Source organism: Amphiura filiformis, chromosome 14 (genome assembly GCF_039555335.1).
Source record: "Amphiura filiformis chromosome 14, Afil_fr2py, whole genome shotgun sequence".
Lineage (NCBI taxonomy): Eukaryota > Metazoa > Echinodermata > Ophiuroidea > Amphilepidida > Amphiuridae > Amphiura > Amphiura filiformis.
This window is the reverse complement of record NC_092641.1, coordinates 36,751,518-36,771,837: the sequence shown is the minus strand read 5'-3', so window position 1 is coordinate 36,771,837 and position 20,320 is coordinate 36,751,518. Positions and strand designations below refer to the sequence as shown.

Here is a 20,320-nt window from a genome sequence, read left to right as displayed (position 1 = left end):
TATATGGAAAATTTCATATTGAAACATAAGTATTAGAAACCAATACAAATGCACCAAAATTACAAGAATTGTGCGCAATGTCACGCAAAAACGCCCAAATTGGAGAAAAGTGGGTGTTTGATGTGAAAAGTAGATAATAATGATATTGTTGAGTAAAGTAATGCATTATGTCACTGGGTACCGAATCGGTGATATTATACAGATTATAACGTTCGATTCTGTTCCAAACTTAACAGACTATAACCCCCATTTTTAGAATGTATCCCAACATATAACCACCCTTTTGCAGTCAGAATTCTGGAAGGCGATATTATCATCAAAATCATGACTACAGAATAGTGCAAAAACTTATATCAGTATGTAAATTTAAGCAATGAACCCCTGTTTCGAGATTTGTTAGCCAATGACCTTAGTTTTTACAATTTAGCCAATGGTCACTTTGTTTCGACATTTACTACCGAAAGGCCCCTTTCAGATAACAACATTGAGTGTCGCCGGACTTAATCATGTTCATCTTTGAATGAATCAGATCCATCGGTTGCATTGTATATTAAATAAGCAAGACGCTGCCATGAACTTGAACTAATCCTTTAGAATTTTGTCATGCTAATCTGCTTATCGGTTAAGAATGAATGACGCATGAATTCACTGGATGTCGATTTAATTCCTCCTCAAGGTTTCAACAGTTACATTGTTACAGTTGCATGTAAAAATTGTTGAGCCCGTTGTTATGGTTACCAATTTCTTTCTCGTGAATTGATTTCAATGTCTGCTTCATTGATTTGGTCATAGTCATACTATCTAGAATACCCTTACCGCACTTTCAACGACATGACATGAGACCCGGTGAGGGGGAAGCGGCACTTCAATATGAACCATTCAGAGGGAGGGGGAAAGGGGCGAGGGGAAGGCAAGACTTCTCACAGGAGGAAGACATTTAAAAGGACCGGGTAGCCTCGATACGTTCTGCTGTGTAATCGACTGCTTTATAGGCTTGAGTCCCGCACAAACACACATTTAGGATGCGTGCGAACAATGATACCACTTTCTCAAGTCAGTCATGTGATACGCATACACATAACTTTCTAATCATCTCTTATTGACAGGCACCTGCCAGGTAAATTGTTAATATGCTGTCGGGTTCGTTTCAAATTTAATGGCGGAACCTTATGTTAGAAACAATGGTATTACTTTTACGAATAGCCTGTCGGCAAACCAAATCGACATCAAAGGAACAGTGCGTTACGTAATATATTTCTCTTCATGTTTATTGCAAGCTCCATGGTTCAGGCACATTCTGCATAGCCAACAAGCACAGAAAGATCACGTGCATGGCCCACTTTTGAAGACTGGAAGTAAGACTACACACAACCTGAAATCAGTTTCCCGGGAAAGTGGATCAGAATGAGATGCTCACATCTGATGAGACGGACGAAATATTAGTTATAAGTAAAAACTTACTGGTTTTGTCAAATATCAAATATGAATTTCGAATCCTCTCCCTCCCACACTAACCAATGTTGGAGCAAAAGTTAATTTAAAAACGAGTCGTTTGGTATACCCATTGAATATGGGGCGCGGGAATGGTCATTGAACCAGGGAAGTGTCCCAGCAAATTTGCACTTGATTGTACGATATTTATTTGTTGAAAAAATAGATATCCACATACATTTCAGCAAACATTCTGACCAAAACCCTGCCTAACCTTAACAATTGAAGGATTAATTTCCCAATATCACGATCCCGGGATCACGATATAGCGCACATTTCCTGGTAGAATTCATCAAGGGTGAACAACACACCGCTAAAGAAGAAAAACCAGCGAGATTTGTTCATTCTTAGTCGATAGCTGTTTTGGTGACCCACATGAGAGCGGGATCGTAGTGCGTAGCTTGCGGGGTTTCCTGTAAGTGCACCACAGCGCGTTACGGTGCGTGTAGGAGCCCGTAAGACCAACATGGCCAGAAAAAAACTGGCGATGCGGTTCTATGGTAAAAAGGTAAAGGAGTCGAGCCTGCATTTTTTACACGACGGAGTGCCCATCTCTCTTTCGTTAGCGATTAGGCCAGACTCCACCGTGAAATGTTGCTGTGGGGGATCGCCACACCTCCTCCACAGCGAACCTGTTACCTTCCCAGTATAAGAATGGCGGTACTATTTGTACACCTGGCTAATTTTTGGAAATAAGGGCCAAAAACATGTGTTTTTAGGATGTTTTTCGTGACAATCAAGGCCAAAGACTTGCTGTTCTAATTGTTGGAAAACACATTTTCTAAATTCTTTTATAACCAACGATCAAAATTAGCACAAACAACTCACCAAATGAGCAAACTCATAGCTTATGCTCCAAATTTTGAATGCTTAGACTTGTGCCAAGTCTATGAATTTTGTGACTGCAATTGTAAGAAATCGTGAAAAAATGCATGTTTTTGACCCATTTTCCCTCAAATCACAAAACTATTAAAATTGGACTTTTATTGCCAGTTGGCACTAAGTAAAGATTTAGTTATGTTTCATTCGGCAAAACAGGATAATATTTGTTAAATAAAAAATAGTTCTGTATTTTTTTGGAATAGGGAGCAGTCAGAAGCAGCAAAATATACTAATTCTCTAAATGAACAACTAAATCACTATCTAACTAACTAACTAACTAACTAACTAACTAAATAAATAAATACATAAATAAATAAATAAATAAATAAATAAATAAATATTTAAAATCGGGGCGGTAAAAACACTGCAATCAATGTGTAGCTCGGACGGGTATCTCCGCGATGTGTATGCAATGCGTCACGTTCTTTCAACGTGGGGGTACATAAATCAATTTTAATCTGTAAATTTATTGAACAGATCTTTCTCAACAAGTAATTCTTCAAGTTAATATGAAAAATTATGGTAACCTTCAAAATCAAGGGCGTAAAGAAACCTTTACATTTGAGAAATAAATATGTCACCATTGAAAAGATATTTCCGAGACAGGGTGTACCACTGTGCATATGATAAGCTCATCATTTATGCCAGGGATGGCACAAACCTTTTTGGATCTGCGGGCCACAATAGTGTTAATGCTGAAATTTTCGGCGGGCCACATTTCCGGGCCTGTGGGTAATTTGGTTTGAACTCGGCAGCAGGATTCAGAAGTAAGTACATGTATGCTGGTACTGAACATCAAAAGGTTACTGATACCATGCTGATACACAGTGACGTACCGGCCAAAACTTCCAGTGAGCGGCAAAATTTGCAACATCATTTGACTTCCGGGGGGCTGGAAGTTTAAGAAAAACAGATTCCTTACACGAGCACAAAAAAAACACTTTCTCACTTTCTCACTTAAAAAACAACCTTCCCCACGATTAAAAAACAAAACACCTATAACTATACAATAATGCATGAAAAAAAAACCACCTGGGCAATACTTAGTGTAAAAAACTTTCCCGACCTCAACTTTCCCCCGCTGGAAGTCAAAGTCCCTACCTGTAATAGCTTGTGTAATAGCTCGCGTAGACAAGCATTAGGATTCGTCGCTTGCAGAGTGAAGTGGACTCCATGGAACACTTTCCCAAAGCGCCAGAATCTAACATACATGTAAAATGTGCCTTTACACTACACGGATGCCAGATTTCCTTCCTTGTGCCTCGTTCTAAGAAGGGTGCTGGTGATAGAGCTTTTTCAGTGGCAGCTCCACGTTTGTGGAACACCTTACCGGTTCATATCAGAAATGCTGCTACTCTTGAATCATTCAAAACTATGCTCAAGACATATCTTTTTCCATAATGTTGTTTTCTGTATTTGATCATGTTTGCTGTTCTTTTTAATATGCTTGTTGCGCTTTGTAGCCAAAGGAAAAGGCGCATTATAAATTATAGTTAAGTTAAGTTAAGTTAAGTAATCTCAATCATTTATTGCCTCATCAATAAGTAGTATGATACAACTACCTAATAAATACAACAATCGGTCAAGGTCACTGATACTCTAGAGATATAATGCTTCTGCTATTTTATGAACTTCATCTACGTGAGATTCGATCATGGAATTACTGCACCACCTACCCAAACATACCCACCGTTTATCTCTTTATATTTATATACCAATACCAAATAACCTGTAATGGTTATCATGCTATCATCCGGAATGTTTCCATTGAAGAAAAACAATATAAAAAACAACACGAAACAATAGACAGAGATGTATGTGGAATGACGTTTGTAAAACTAGGCGTTAACGCGAAAATTGTTCTGTAGTTATGTTGGCGGTGTTCATACATGAATAAACCACGGATTATCAAAGCGGAGATACTATTTTCTCAGAATTACTAATTTCCTCGCAAAATAATGTGTTACTCTGAGTACCTAGCCCAAGTTTTCCAGTTGTTGTGCTGTCAAATGTGACAGAAAAATGATTTCAGAGAATAATTTTATTCTGTATTAAGCTTTAAATTGTTTTTTCTGGGAAATTTGTCAATACTGTGAACAACTGTGTGGCAACAGTGTGGCGTTGTCAATACAAAATAAATCTTCTTTGAAATGAGTTCCTGGGGAATATAATCATCGGTTTAAAATGCTATGGTAAAACGTGACTACTAATTTATACACTGCAGCGATTACTGACCTCGAACTCTTTCCTTTATTTGAACTCGATGAATCAAACCATCAATTTGATTGACATTCCGACCTTATTTAATTATTTTGTCAATGTCAATTAAAGGGATAAACTTTCAAAATATATAAAATTATTGGAAAATTTCACCATTTCGTTATCTCAATGCTGACTTGGTGAGGAAAAACGGCAGGTTCGTGATAGGATTTACACGAATTTAGTCCGAAAACGTTTAAAGTTAGGATTTAGGGCATGTTAGATTAGGATTAGAGTAAAAATCTAGCAGTATTTACGGATCTGATAACAGCTTGTACGCAGGATGTTTGTAAGTAACCTTCGGCATGGTGGGTGGTTTTCCTGAACAGGCGGTCAGAGAGACCATATAGTGCAGCAAAATTTGTATGTTTTTCAACTTTGTGATATTATTGTAAACGTTTCCGTTGATATTTTTCCTAGTCGGCAAACCTCCAATGTATAATTCTTTTGCTATTTATGTTGTCTAAAACTAAAAAGTTGTCTAAAAAGCTCCTATCCTTTTCTGTAAAGATATATCTAAGTTATGAAAAACTTTTATGAAATAGTTCCTACCCTTTCTGTATAGTGATAAATGAGGATATGTTTACAGTTGGTAGTCTTGGTAAGGCGGCGCCCCGCGTGAGGATTTGATTACAGTTGGTAGTCTTGGTATGGCGGCGCCTATGGGTCACATGCGTATTTATAAATGTGTATTCATAAATACGCTTGCTCTTACTGTTTAAGTTTTCCTAATTAACAAAGTTGTTTTCCCTTAACCTGCATGTTTGTTTGTTTGTTCCAGAGATATATCATATACGGCATTGAAATGGTGTGATCCAATGTGACATTAATTTGTGCTAATTAAAGACGCATCTTTAATTGTTGTCCTCATTAAATTGAAACCATACAACAAAAATGAAACCTACGTATAATTCACAACGTAGGCTAATTAACTGATGTTTATCCATTTGAAAATGTAAAATAGATGTTACCAATCTTTGTTTTCAATAATATGAATTACTTTTGAGCAAACCTGACAAATGTCAATGCAATTAACATGCGAAAAATACAATACCAGCCACAAACACTGAAGGTTAAGAATAAGATGTGAATGAAGGAGAAGATGATGATAAACAAGAGGGAGGGAATGAATGTAGCAATTACTTACTTGTTGAATTGTTCTGCCACTTGCGTCATAACACCTTGTAAGAACTCGTCATTGGATCCTGTCAAAAAGAGAACTGATTATGAACATTTGTTTATTGATTGAGTACTAACTACTTATTATCACCATCCGGGTCCCCATCCTTATTATTATTATTATTATTATTATTATTATTATTGTTATTATTATTATTATTATTATTATTATTATTATTATTATTAAATTTCTTGACATTTTTACATTTTAAATGTAGATGCACCCGTCGGATATCCCTGTCGACGTACAAACAAACCGCCAAACGGCTCGTGTAATTGGACCACCATCCTTTTGCGCTCATTTAAGCGCATAATATGTTGACCATACCACTTTAGCCGGGATAGGTATGCTGTCTAAAATGTACACCTCATCGTCAATTTTGCAAGATATTTCATATTATGGGTATGAAACATAGACGTACCTATAATGGTATAAAAGTTGGTTTTCTAATTTCCATAATTATCATTTCCAACAATAATTAATAATGAATAAACATGATAAATAAGTTTTTACATTTGGCTGAATTAAATTTTTTGTTGCCACCTTTGACTAACATAATGACGTTATTGTGACGTAAATCTGGGGATGTTTGTATTGTTGTGGTATGAACGAAACGAGGAGACCCATACCAATCCAGTGGTACCCCGGGGTGGTACCACAATCATGGACATCGGACGTTTTATAGCGAAAATGCAGAGGCGTTTGCAACTACCACCATTCGTTAGACGTGTTATAAAAAGCCCAAGTTAGACGATGGTTAACACATTGATTAAAGAAACAACACACCACAGATAAAATTGATGCACATGTGAAATTATAAGGAAACGTTAGCATTTACTGATTTGTCGAGATGTAGAATTAACACTTATGTGTATATATTAACTATAATATTTTTGCATTCAGTCCTTTTTTATAAAACAAAAACCATGACAACTGTGACGTATTTTCGTGAAGAGTAAATCTCGTGCTATTAATGGCATTTTCTTGCATGAGACGGCAAAATTTGATTTTGTAGATAATTGCATGAGACTAACGACTGCCGATATTTAATGGCAATATTGTAATCACTAAATCAATCCCTGACTTGAGTGGGTTTTTTTTATTCGTAAATTTAATTTTCATGTCTTTGAAAAAAATTATTGAAAAAAAAAACCCTGAATCTAGTGACCGACTGATTTGCCTGGACAGTCAGGTTCAGCCCGTATTCACCCTCATCATGCTCATCCTACAAACTTTCAAGGTTTCAATTGTAGGAAAGCAATCAAATACATCATCAAATTTCTTCATATCATTGTGGGCCATCATTCCTGCTCATATTGGCGACATTTTCCACCACAGCTGTCATTTAATCATCGATTGTAAGGGAGCAGTAAACTGTATCTATGTAAATATTATTAGTGATTCTTAGGTACATCTTCCTTGGCATTTAACTATGAATATGGAATATTATCTCCGAATAAGCTAAAGTTGTTTTGATTTATATTTACGAAATTGACGAAGTGTTGGTTGATTTAAAATGCATGACATAGGAATAGAGTGGTAACAACGTGTGTCAGCACGTATCTAATATATGAAATAGGAATAGAGTGGTAACAACAGGTGTCAGCACGTATCTAATATATGACATAGGAATAGAGTGATAACAACGTGTGTCAGCACGTATCTAATATATGACATAGGAATAGAGTGGTAACAACGTGTGTCAGCACGTATCTAATATATGACATAGGAATAGAGTGGTAACAACAGGTGTCAGCACGTATCTAATATATGACATAGGAATAGAGTGGTAACAACAGGTGTCAGCACGTATCTAATATATGACATAGGAATAGAGTGGTAACAACGTGTGTCAGCACGTATCTAATATATGACATAGGAATAGAGTGGTAACAACAGGTGTCAGCACGTATCTAATATATGACATAGGAATAGAGTGGTAACAACGTGTGTCAGCACGTATCTAATATATGACATAGGAATAGAGTGGTAACAACGTGTGTCAGCACGTATCTAATATATGACATAGGAATAGAGTGATAACAACGTGTGTCAGCACGTATCTAATATATGACATAGGAATAGAGTGGTAACAACGTGTGTCAGCACGTATCTAATATATGACATAGGAATAGAGTGGTAACAACGTGTGTCAGCACGTATCTAATATATGACATAGGAATAGAGTGGTAACAACGTGTGTCAGCACGTATCTAATATATGACATAGGAATAGAGTGGTAACAACAGGTGTCAGCACGTATCTAATGACATAGGAATAGAGTGGTAACAACGTGTGTCAGCACGTATCTAATATATGACATAGGAATAGAGTGGTAACAACGTGTGTCAGCACGTATCTAATATATGACATAGGAATAGAGTGGTAACAACGTGTGTCAGCACGTATCTAATATATGACATAGGAATAGAGTGGTAACAACGTGTGTCAGCACGTATCTAATACATGACATAGGAATAGAGTGGTAACAACGTGTGTCAGCACGTATCTAATATATGACATAGGAATAGAGTGGTAACAACGTGTGTCAGCACGTATCTAATATATGACATAGGAATAGAGTGCTAACAACGTGTGTCAGCACGTATCTAATACATGACATAGGAATAGAGTGGTAACAACGTGTGTCAGCACGTATCTAATACATGACATAGGAATAGAGTGGTAACAACGTGTGTCAGCACGTATCTAATATATGACATAGGAATAGAGTGATAACAACGTGTGTCAGCACGTATCTAATATATGACATAGGAATAGAGTGGTAACAACGTGTGTCAGCACGTATCTAATATATGACATAGGAATAGAGTGGTAACAACGTGTGTCAGCACGTATCTAATATATGACATAGGAATAGAGTGGTAACAACGTGTGTCAGCACGTATCTAATATATGACATAGGAATAGAGTGGTAACAACGTGTGTCAGCACGTATCTAATATATGACAGGTAGGCTAACAAGTATGTACCGTAGGACAGGCTACCTAATTAACATGTACCTCAATTTATGACAGGCTACCTAAAAAGTAACAGGTGTCAGCCGGTGATCTGACATGTCTAGCAATGGGTATTTGGCATATGAATGGTTCCATGCCTACTCGTGCAATGAATTCAAAATTCACATAATAATGTGCTAGTAGTTGCTTTCTCAATAACAAACACTATTTCGTTCTGTCTCTAAAAGATCATTGGCATCACAGGAACTTAAAGGTTAATAGAATCCAAGGCCATGATGTGATACAGCAAAGGTAATCCTCGGTCGCTATAAGATCACTGCAACCATGGAAACTTTAAGGTTAATTAGTGCGTAGATTTTGTGCTGAGTCAGGTCACTTTTAAGCAGTTTTCTGCAGGACGTTTGGGACATTCATCTCTATTCACCTGGTCATTTGATTCCACACATGGGACAGCCAAATGACATGATGCCATTGTAAAATATTGTTCATGATTAAATATAATAACAAGCTCTCAAACGAGTAACAATCCAGCAAAGATTAGTTTAGCAGAGAAATATTCTACTGTATATCAAATAAATTGTTGTTAAAATGATAGTTTAAGTTATCAAAACCAATTGTGTAGCATTATGCGTTTCAGTGATGCACTTCTTTTCATCTTAGCCTAAACTTTAAACACAAACCCTCACTAACCCTTTATCAATCAGAGTGATCAAATCGCAATATCATCAACGCAAATATCATCATAACGTCAGTGTCAACATACTTGATCTGTTAAAATGCGTCGATCAGAAACTAGTTTGCACAACATTTGCTTAATTAAATATCGCTTTCAGTACTTGTTGACTTTCCGATCTTAGCTGTCATTCGTAAGCTGGCCTTTGAAAACTATAAAACACTAGCGGTCACCCGTCTTTCGCGGTCAGAGTCTTTCGCGGTTGGTAAATTTTGTATATTTTTTGTACATGTAAATGTTTTATTTAATGTGATTAATGGTATGAGAGGAGATTATCATTTAGAAATATAATATTTAGTATCTTTTCCATATAAATCAATGGCTTGAAATTGCAATTAGATCATGATGGAAGTCTTCTTGCCACCATATCATATCCACCGTGAGAAGTCTTGCCCTGTGGGATGCTGGGCCCCCGGCCCCTGATATTTAAAATTGTTATGCATTTGTAAATACATTAATTTTTTGCCCATTTTGGACAAATTTGTTGTACCTTTTAGCCCATTTGTTACCATTTTCGTCCAAGTTTGTCCATCCCCAACCTTGAAATGTACCTTGCTGCCCCCTGCAAAAGTCCTGGCTACATCACTGAGCAGATGAACACAATTTTATTTACTTCCCTCTTGGGCCCCTATGGTATGCTGGCTACGGATATTTAAGATTTGTATGCATTTGTATGCATTTTGTTGTACTTTTTATTTGTTAGCCCATTTTGGATAAATTTTGTTGTACCTTTTACTTTTTAGCCCATTTGTGACAATTTGCCCCCCCCCCCCATGAAATTTGCCTTCTCCCCCTCTCTCTCTGAAAAAGTCCTGGCTACACCACTGTGCAGATGAAACAATTTTATTCACATATCCTTACACTCTGTTTCATAACATAGCATGGTAAAATTCAGTGGTTTGATAAGGCATGCAAATAGGCAATTGGATCATGACCTCAGTAAATGTTGACATTATTGATGTGTGACTAATTAGGTGTTCATACACAATCCCTGGTATTATATAATATTGTGATTGCTTAAAAGGGCATTTCGTGATCCACAGCCTCATCCCCCCACTTTTCTCAAAAAAAGTTGAGATTTTTACATCACTGGAAACCTCTTGCTACATAATGTTTATGTACAAAATATTTCTTGCAGATTAATTCATTTAGCAAAGATATCGTGAAATTTGAATTTCGTTCTGGTGCACCAGAACGAAATTACAACGCATTGTCTATGGAGCAGTGTAATACACATAATCATGCATAACTCGCGAACGCAAAATCGGAATCAACTGAAATTTTGGGAATAGGTTTTTTCGTGGATATCTAATGAAAAATGACATAAATAGAGGATGCTAGGATCACGAAATACTCCTTTAAGGTATCTATAATAAATTACTGAATTTTTCGAATTGGTAAGTTCAGTGACCATGTTGACAAATTGGTTGAATAAACAATAGATGTTAATTTAGTTTCACCTGGTGCAGGGCAATTTGAGGTGCAGTCTCGGAATAATCAAAATAAATACAATTTTGTAGAACACTTACTTTCAACATTGGCAAAGTATTTTGCACAGACACTGATTATGCTCCTAACCTGTGAGTTACGGTGAGCCTTACCATGCTTACCAGACTTGTACCTGCATTGCTATTAAAAAAGTCACCCATTTTTCTTAACCATCTGTCTCTATGGGACAGGAAATTGTCAAAAGTTGGGGGAATCTTCAAAAGTCACCCATTTGGGTTACTAAATCACAGTTTGGCAACCCTGTTTAATTTGGGTGATTTGGAGACTCCTAATTCAATAAACAAACATTTAACTGTTGACAATAGGTTCTAGTTTGAACACTGGCATGATAATGTTGACAAATTAGTTGAATAAACAATGCATGTTAATTACTCAAGTCAGATTCTCCTGTGTAATGGTATGAGTGACCCAATCTCAGCATTGATCAGATCAGACATAGGATTTGCGGGTGTTCATGTTAAACAGCATGACTGTATTGTAGTGTATTGTGACTGTTTACTCAGTGTTTAAGGCCCGGTCACACTATGACGAATAGGGGTGAACGGCAAGCGATGTTAAGCTGCGAATTGCAATTTTGAATTTATTATTATTGATATTGATGTTAATATTTTTGATTATTATTGATATAGATATTAAAAGTTTAGATTATTATTTATATTGATTTTGCTATTTTTGATTATTATTGATATTTATATTGGTTTTTTTATATTATTATTGATATGTGTAATATTTTTGATTATTATTGATATTGATGGTAATATTTTTGATTATTATTGATAAAGATATTAATAGTTTTGATTATTATTGATATGTGTAATATTTTTGAATATTATTGATATGTGTAATATTTTTGGTTATTATTGATATCGATATTAATATTTTTGATTATTATTGATTGCCGTCGTGTTGTCGCTAAAGGTCGTTCCCACTCTTCACCGAATCTTGTTTTTCCTCTTTTTGTCGTCGCTTTGCCGTCAACATTTTGTGATTTTCACGTTCGTCACCTTTCGTTGCTTATTGTCCGTCATAGTGTGACCGGGCCTTTACTCAGTGCTTAGCTCGCAGGTTGCTTGCTAGTGCCTTTGAAACTAATTAACATAATTTGACACCCTTAACATAAACAAAAACAAAATTGGACGTTTTATTGGGGTGCGGACAACTTTACTCTACGCAACGCAAAAATCCGTTTTCCGAAATAATGTAAAACGTAGAAGTTTTTAGCCTTACAAAGTCGCCAAACTCAGTAATTTATTATAGATATTGCAAGAATGAATTAAATAAATGATCGTAATTTGGATGACTTTCTCCGCCTCTGCACGATATAGAGGTAGGTTAATCATGTTAATAATGCCTAATTGAAGAAGCAACGGATAACACTGGCACTAGCCCCGCGTTATTTTAACATATTTTGTTGTGTTTATCTTTATCAGGCCGGTACGCATTTTAGGTCTTTTGGGCCAAATAAAATTAGCCTATACCTTCAGTACAAAAAGTCAAAGTTTTCAAATGATGCACCTTCAGTTCACAAATTAAAGAGAAACATTAAAATAGGACAAAATATGAAAAGAAAGATGTGCTCGTGTTCAACTTTCGTTGTACGATATTTTGATGGTTGGTCACTCACCCCTGTCATCTTGCGCTCTAAAGTGAAGTTACGGAGTTGGCAGGATAAATAAATAATATCTCAAAACGTTACAGTTGTTTCGTTGTACCATTGCCAAATGCGGTTAATTTTCTACATGTAAACTTTTTTGGGACACCTTGTACTTACCCTGAGCATTGCGTTGTTGGTCATGGGCGTGTACCTTATAAGGGTTTCTGAAAACGAAAAGACACGTTAAAAACGGGTAAGTAAAAAACAAGTAAACCTTCTTTCTTCAATTCCACGTTTACTGATAGTGATAGTGATAGAGTAATAAATTAAAACTTGAGTGTAGAGAAGACCTTAAGTATATAATAGCTTTATCATGTTTATTCGAACTGTTGTCATGATTGTGCTAAGCAAATATCGGACATATATCCGGTTGTGTTTATATTGAATGAAAATATGGATCGGATATCAATCACATGTGGACGGTAACAGGACTGTGCCATGGGTGCTGGAAATATGAGCGTCATAAAAACTTTTGTTTCTTTGTTTGTTTGTATGAAACATAAACGATGCATGATGATGGAGATGATTGGTTATGATTTAGTTTATTGTCCCCGGTAAGCACAATCCATACAGTTTACCTAGGCTCTCCACTCCCCACCTATATATAACATCCTCTTCCCTCTCCCCAGTGGATCCTCCTCCCTCGCCCCTATACATTCGATATCTCCTCTCCCCAACACACTATTCCACTCCACTCTCGAGTTCTCCTCTCCCTCTCCTTCCCATTCCACTTCCAATGCTCTCTCCCATCTGTTTCTCCCCTCTCTCTCGCTTCTCATTTCTTTCGAGTAATAAATGACTTGAATGAAGGTCAAAATAAAAGCCTATATTGGAAGTCATACAGCTTTCTATCGATCATCCTGCACATGAATGATTGAATAGGTGATGTTTATATCATTCGAGTCACTCCTTTTGTAATATCAAGTACGAATATTTCCATGGGCTACGTCTATATCTTTTCACGATCAAAATATCCCAGGCTTATTGAATTTTCTAAAGCACGCTTTTAAATGTAGATTCACATGCTCGATTTCTCTGCTCGTGAATATTGCACTAAACATTTCTTTGTATCCTTAGATCGGGTAACTTCAAACCAAGCGACTATGTTGTTCACAGGAAATGAAATGAAAACCGAAACTTCTTGCTACAAATTTTAAGTTTCTGACAAAGGGTACAAACAAAGACATCGATAATTACGTCACTCAAGAGCTTAGGAAGGATAATAGAAAACCACGTGACCAAAACCAAACCCAATACTAAAGCAGGTAAATAATTATTTAGTACAGGCGTGAAATTAACCAATAGGAATACGCCCTGCAGCGAATCAGTGAATCACCTAGAATTATAATCACACCGTCAAGTGCCAATTAACAAAATAAGCTGAATTTATAAGCCCCACTATACTCCCCTCTGTCGCTTTTTAAAACGGAACAAAATAAAAGGAGTTCTATCTCATTGGCCGACCAATCAGCGATGAAGTATACTATAGAGTTGTCTTTCCAATTGCCACTAACATAGCCAAATCCTATTGACACCTTGCCTTGAGAAGCTGAATTTATAGGCCCCGACTCCATCGCTGAGCGACGAGCGATTGCTCTCGCTTTTTACAACGCAACAAACGGAGTTCTATCTCAAGCCAAATCCTATTGATAAATTGGACAATACGCTGTCGAAGTTATGTAATAATCAGATTAACTATCATAGCAATAGATGAATACAATTTTTGAATAGATCGTCCTGCACTACAAACAGGTTGCACTTATCACCTGCGTATGTCTGCAATCATAGATTGAATACAATACCGCTCTTTTCAAAGATTCTAATCTTACAGGTGCGAGTGGTTAGCATTATCATTAGCCTATATAGTGAAACCAGAACTTGGTTTCAGAAAAGAAATATCTATACATATCCAAAGTTATACTTTTCGGTTTATAATACTCAAAACTTTGAATATCTAAACCTTTTCTGTCTCTTTTATAGAAATTTGGTGGCTCTGAAAAAAGCCGTTTAGTATTATGGTTAAAAATACTATTTTAACCTTATTTATGATTAAGACTGTGAGTCCTCTCTTGAACTCGGATTTGATATCAAGTCCAAACTAGGACCTGATACCGAATAAGGAAACCTGACTAGGTTTCAATCTTGAGGGTGGCGACTGCGGGTCCTTTTCTGGACTCTAACTTTGAAAAACCCGTTTGAAAAAACAAACAAACCCAGTTTGATATCAAGTCCAGATTAGGACTTAATACCGAATGATGAAACCTGACTAGGGCTATTATATATTGGATTAGTTGCAAGTCATCACTATGGAAATCTCTGGCCTCAGCACTACCGGGCTTACGGCTTTGAGATTTTTAAGCCCTGGCGAGCTAGGGGCCAAGTATCAAGAAAAAACATCAAGGCCACAAGCCCAGCAGGGCTGAGGCTGAAGACTTCCATAGTGAGACTTGCAAACAATCCCAATATATAATAGCCCCGCAGGGCAAGAAAGTAAGAGTAACCTTAATGTAACGTTGACCAACAGAGGGCGTCAATATAGTCATCTTAAACTATTCTATAAGTTGACATTATTACGCCCATGTCCCGGTATAGCATTCATTTCTACATACTTACAAAATATCATGTTTTGCATAACTTTGATTTTGCAAAAAGAAACACCGCGCGATGTATGTTGTAAGGGTGCATAGTACCAAATTACTGTCCCTTGTCATTTATTAGACATTAGGATAATCATCCCTGAAAACAGAAACATACAGTCATGCAGCGTACACTTACGTGTGAAACATGTGTTTGAGCCTGAGGTATATTAGTCTCAGGTTTGAACAAGAACACTAATTTATGCAGGATACACCCCATGCAGCCTACGCCTATACGATAGGTCTGACCAAACACGGAGAAGCTGAAGATCACTCTGTATATTTATCTTCTACCTGACCAGCATGCAAATCCCTCAGAATTTAGACAACCGCAGGTCACGGCTTTACACAGTGTCAACACCCTGTATTATGAATATTTTTTCCATACAGCTCAATACTCCGTTGAAATCAATATTCTATTATTGACACAGATCAAGAAAGTTTACATATGCATTGTGTTATAGGACGTGCACATGGAACTTAAGGTGGTTATGGAGGCATTATAAAAGTGCTCAAAGCATGTCTTAAACAGATTAATTGAGTAGAGCAAAGTACACTGATCAATATGCCTTTTGTTTGGAGTCAATCGGACATACGGTTTTCAAAATATATCAATTTATATTTTCTTTGTATCTTATTGTTTTTATCAATAATCAATAAAGTTAATGAGCTAAAATGACTGGAGAAGCTCATTAACATATAATTTTTGCCAATATTGGCAAAAATTACATATTAATGAGCCTTTCCAGTCCTTTTTGCTCATTAACTATATTGATTATTGACAAAAACAATAGGATACAAAGAAAATATAAATTGATGTATTATGGAAACCGTATGTCCGATTTGCTCCCAACAAAAGGCATATTGATCAGTGTACTTTACCCTACTCAATTAATCTGTTTAAAACATGCTCAAAGCATTTTCTAATTTCTAGAAAATGCATCCAATACCACCTTAACTAAATGGGCTAAACGCGTTCCTTTATACCTATAAAGTATAATTGTCATTCTCAAAATTAAATATATTTCAATTTTTACATTGGATTTCAATTTTTTTACGTTAAAAATGCAGTAAAAGATATCCACAGCAAGCTGCAAGGCCCCGCTAATTAGTGTACTGCTTTTCGAGTGAGTGTACTGGAAACAAAACCCTGGTTTTACCTGAAAACAATTTTTTCTCTTGTAATAGAAACATCATATGGGGTACTAGAGCATGCACAAATCGTAATAATGTGTAGAATATAGAAACGCTGTGGTATCTCATATGATAGTCATGGTATGCTTAGCCTGAGTCGCTCGGCCTATGCGTAGCTGTTAAAAAACGAGAGGATTCGCTGTACTATCACGGCAATTTTTAATACGAAGATATAGGGATGATGACGATGTGCTTTAGGGGCAGAATGGATACGGTCACTATTATAATATTCTTTACTTTCAAAGAATAATTTATATTATATGTAGCCTAATACTCCCGGGCTAATACTTTAGGATTGTGGAGACAGATACAGATATTGCTAATTTATTTGTTACATACACTATCCGCTATATTTTGCCTTTTAAAATTTAAAGTTACCAATCATTGTGACATGCGCCCTTATTCACAAACACGAACTACACGGGGTTTCCCAGCAAAACATGTATTTTTTTATAGTGACCGTAAAGTATGATATTTTGCATATGCAAAACTACATATTTTGCCGAAGTATGTAGTTTTGCATATGCAAAATATCATATTTTGCAAAGGTATGTGGTTTTGCACGCAGCACCGGGGGTCACTCCCATTGTGACCTGTACACCATCCGCGATAATCAACTTTTGAAAAGCACCCTAAACAAGGATTTAACCCTTGGCTAAAATGATACCCTAAACAGGTAACACGCGCCTGTTTTCATACCCTAATCAGAGATTGTTTTCCTTGCATCAAATTCCATTACCTAATTTCATTTCCGCGTATTAGCAATTGCAATTTGGCTACCCTTTTTTCCCAATTTTTCATGTTTTTGACACCCTAAACACGATACGTGCGTATCGTGGATACACACGAAAAGCTACCCTTTTTACGCGTTTTTATTATCGCGGATGGTGTACAGGCCACAATGGGAGTGACCCCCCGGGGCCCATGTACTCCAAGTACTCGTACAAATCGCTATTATTACACCTCTATTCTCCCAAGTATTCGTATAAATTGCTATTATACACTTCCACAACACAAATACATTTCCAAATTTGTTATTACCTAATGCACAATTTTCCCCAATGTCAGTAAGAAAGTCAATTAGCGCTTAAGCAACGTACTAGGTCAACTCGTTGTGGCTTTTATGTAAGTAAAAACCTAGTACATATTAACACTGATAGTTTGATTATAGCCTTCCCGAAGTGCATTGTGAACAGTCGAATAGTACAATGACCTCAAAATGGTGACGGATAAATTTTAAAAACTGAAGTAGTATTAAATTCAATTTATGCATTAATGATGTCAATCAAAAATTTAACCGCATAATTTCTTCTTGGTGGGAACTGACGAAAAGACGAAAACATAAGTTATAGCTTTTGCATCGGGGCCTGAGATTGGAATTCCAATTTCCTTTCTCACGTAGTAAGGGCTATGGGTAAAATTGTACAATTGTGTTTGGGAGTGGCCTTCTCTCTTTTCTCCTTTTCCTTGTTATTTTCTTCCATTTCTTGCTTTGTTTGATATCAAAGCTATCTGGGCCAGCATGCATCCCTCACGGACCAACCTGGGTAAACAAACAAAATATTGTGCAGGTTCACCCTGATTTCAAATGAAATTGTGTTAATTTTGTCACTCGCATCCTTAGTGCCCTTAGGGTCCGTCATCTTATATTTACTTGTTTCTTTTGTTAGGGTTTGGGAGAAGATGAAAAGGTGGTAGATTCGCGTTGTAACTCTCAAACATATAGCTATTCTTTGTTCTTATGCAGTTATTCCTCCATGTGGACTCTCCATTGCCTGCACAGTGAATCTACGGATAGCGATCATTTATTTTTGTTTACCAATAAAATATTTGATCAAATTAACATAGCTGTAATGATAATGGCGAGTTTACAATAACAACTATAAACGACGATGGATGGACATAATTATATAATAATGTAGGGACCCTTATAGCGTATAATTTCCTCATTTTCACTTTATTGCCAATGGAATGTTTTGATTAAAATTATCCAAACATACAGGCTGAGTCAAAAAGAAGTAAACTCATGTTTGAGGGGCTGTAACTCGAGATCTGCAAGGAATCTGCTAAAAATAAAAATACCACTGAAAAGAGCAAATTCTACATGTCTAAATAAAAAAAGAATTGTTGCAATTGCTCACAACAAACTAAAGTTATACTCATTTGAATACAACCACCCATTTTTGTAGCTGCACACGGCTGATTGATTTTCATCCATTTCAATTTCGACGAAGCAGCAAAGTGCTAACAGGATTTATTGTTGAAAAGACAACTTTTGCTTTTAATTAATATTCAACAAAGTCCATATAGGTACTATAGTTTGTAGGGATACCAATTCAAGTTTTTACGAACGATCCGGCAGAAGCTTGATTGGGGAATGTTGGGTAAAGGATTGAGCTGATCTTTGGTCTTGCTGTAACGTATGTCTACCTCTAGCAATGTTCACTTGTGATCTAGCAGTTCGTGGTCTGCCTGAAGCTTCCGGCTGTCTGTTCCTTAGTGTCCCATGCACATTGAGCTTGTTCACAGTCTTATATACTGCTCCCTTACATGAAACCCAGTTAGCTGTTGGAAATTGGAGACGAAAAAGACGCTGAACTTCAGTGGGACTCTAATGATACTTCGTCGACAGAAACGTGCACTCCCGTGCGGTAAATTGTGGTGCCATGTTGTCATGTGGCCCGTTTTATTATAATCTAGTGCAATGAGGTAAAATTCATAATGAAAAGAGACCTTTAACATGTAGGAATTATTGATCGAAACCACACCTGCCACAGAACTTTATTTGCATTTGAATATCGCGCCTTACCAATCAATATAATAGGTAGTCCCCCTACTTGGGAAGTGAAACCGTGTGCAGCTACAAAAGAGGGTGGTTGTATTCAAATGAGTATAACTTGAGTTTGCTCTGAGCAATTGCAACAATTCTTTTTTTTAGTTAAATTTGTAGAATTTGCTCTTTCCAGTGCTATTTTCATTTTTAGCAGAATCCTTACAGGTCTCAAGTTACAGCCCCTCAAACATGAGTTTACTTCTTTTTGACTCAGCCTGTATTTAAATATGATGACGTGACGAATATATGAATACGAATATGAAACGGATTTTAATCACTCTGTACACACAAAATAGAACAATGTCCATCGGTACGACGGGCAGGGGGGGGTGTGGTGGAGGGGTGCGATAAGGGGTTGTTGGAAGAGGGTTTGAACGTAGGGGTGTTTGTGTGCGTGTTTAGTCTGCAATGTGACATACACATATTTGTTAGAAGGCTCTGTGAAAAACACTAAGCACGGTCACGTTGTATTAAAACTGTGTCATTTATATAAAATAAAAAATATTTGTATATACCGTAGTGTGTGTCCTGGAATAATTACGCATTCATCACACGCTGTCATAACGGCGACAGTAATGGGAAAACAGGATACTTGAATCCATTTATTTGCTCTTGCTACAGCAAACTGATGTGACTTGATATATGTCCCAATTATCCCATTTAAACAAAGTTGCCATAGTGACAGAACAAGAATGGCTTTTAAAGTAGATATTTATATGGATATAAAATAATAGGTTGTATACTACTCGAATGTAAGTTCATACGTGCTGGTGATAAACAATTTCTAAAAGTTTAAACTGACATTCAGCACAAAAATCCAACTAACCTTGAATTTTCGATGTGATTTTCGAAAAGTGAGCATCATATCAAGAACACTGAATCATTCGTTGAGCGTATTAAATCCTTGTGCCTTGAGCCGGGTGAAATTCAGATCTCTTATGATGTATCTGCATTATTTACGAGTATCC

The 20,320-nt window shown here is 36.6% G+C and overlaps 1 protein-coding gene across 2 annotated transcripts in view; it reads right to left on the bottom strand.

The window, feature by feature from the left end:
- Nucleotides 1-20,320, bottom strand: part of LOC140170046 (high affinity cGMP-specific 3',5'-cyclic phosphodiesterase 9A-like) — a 71,176-nt gene that overhangs the window by 28,249 nt on the left and 22,607 nt on the right. For both annotated transcript variants that reach the window (XM_072193362.1, XM_072193363.1), the window contains exons 4-5: nucleotides 12,807-12,853; nucleotides 5,780-5,837 (exon numbers count right to left, since the gene is read on the bottom strand). In XM_072193362.1, the coding sequence (XP_072049463.1) occupies nucleotides 5,780-5,837; nucleotides 12,807-12,853 (105 nt within the window). The remainder of the gene's footprint in view (nucleotides 1-5,779; nucleotides 5,838-12,806; nucleotides 12,854-20,320) is intronic.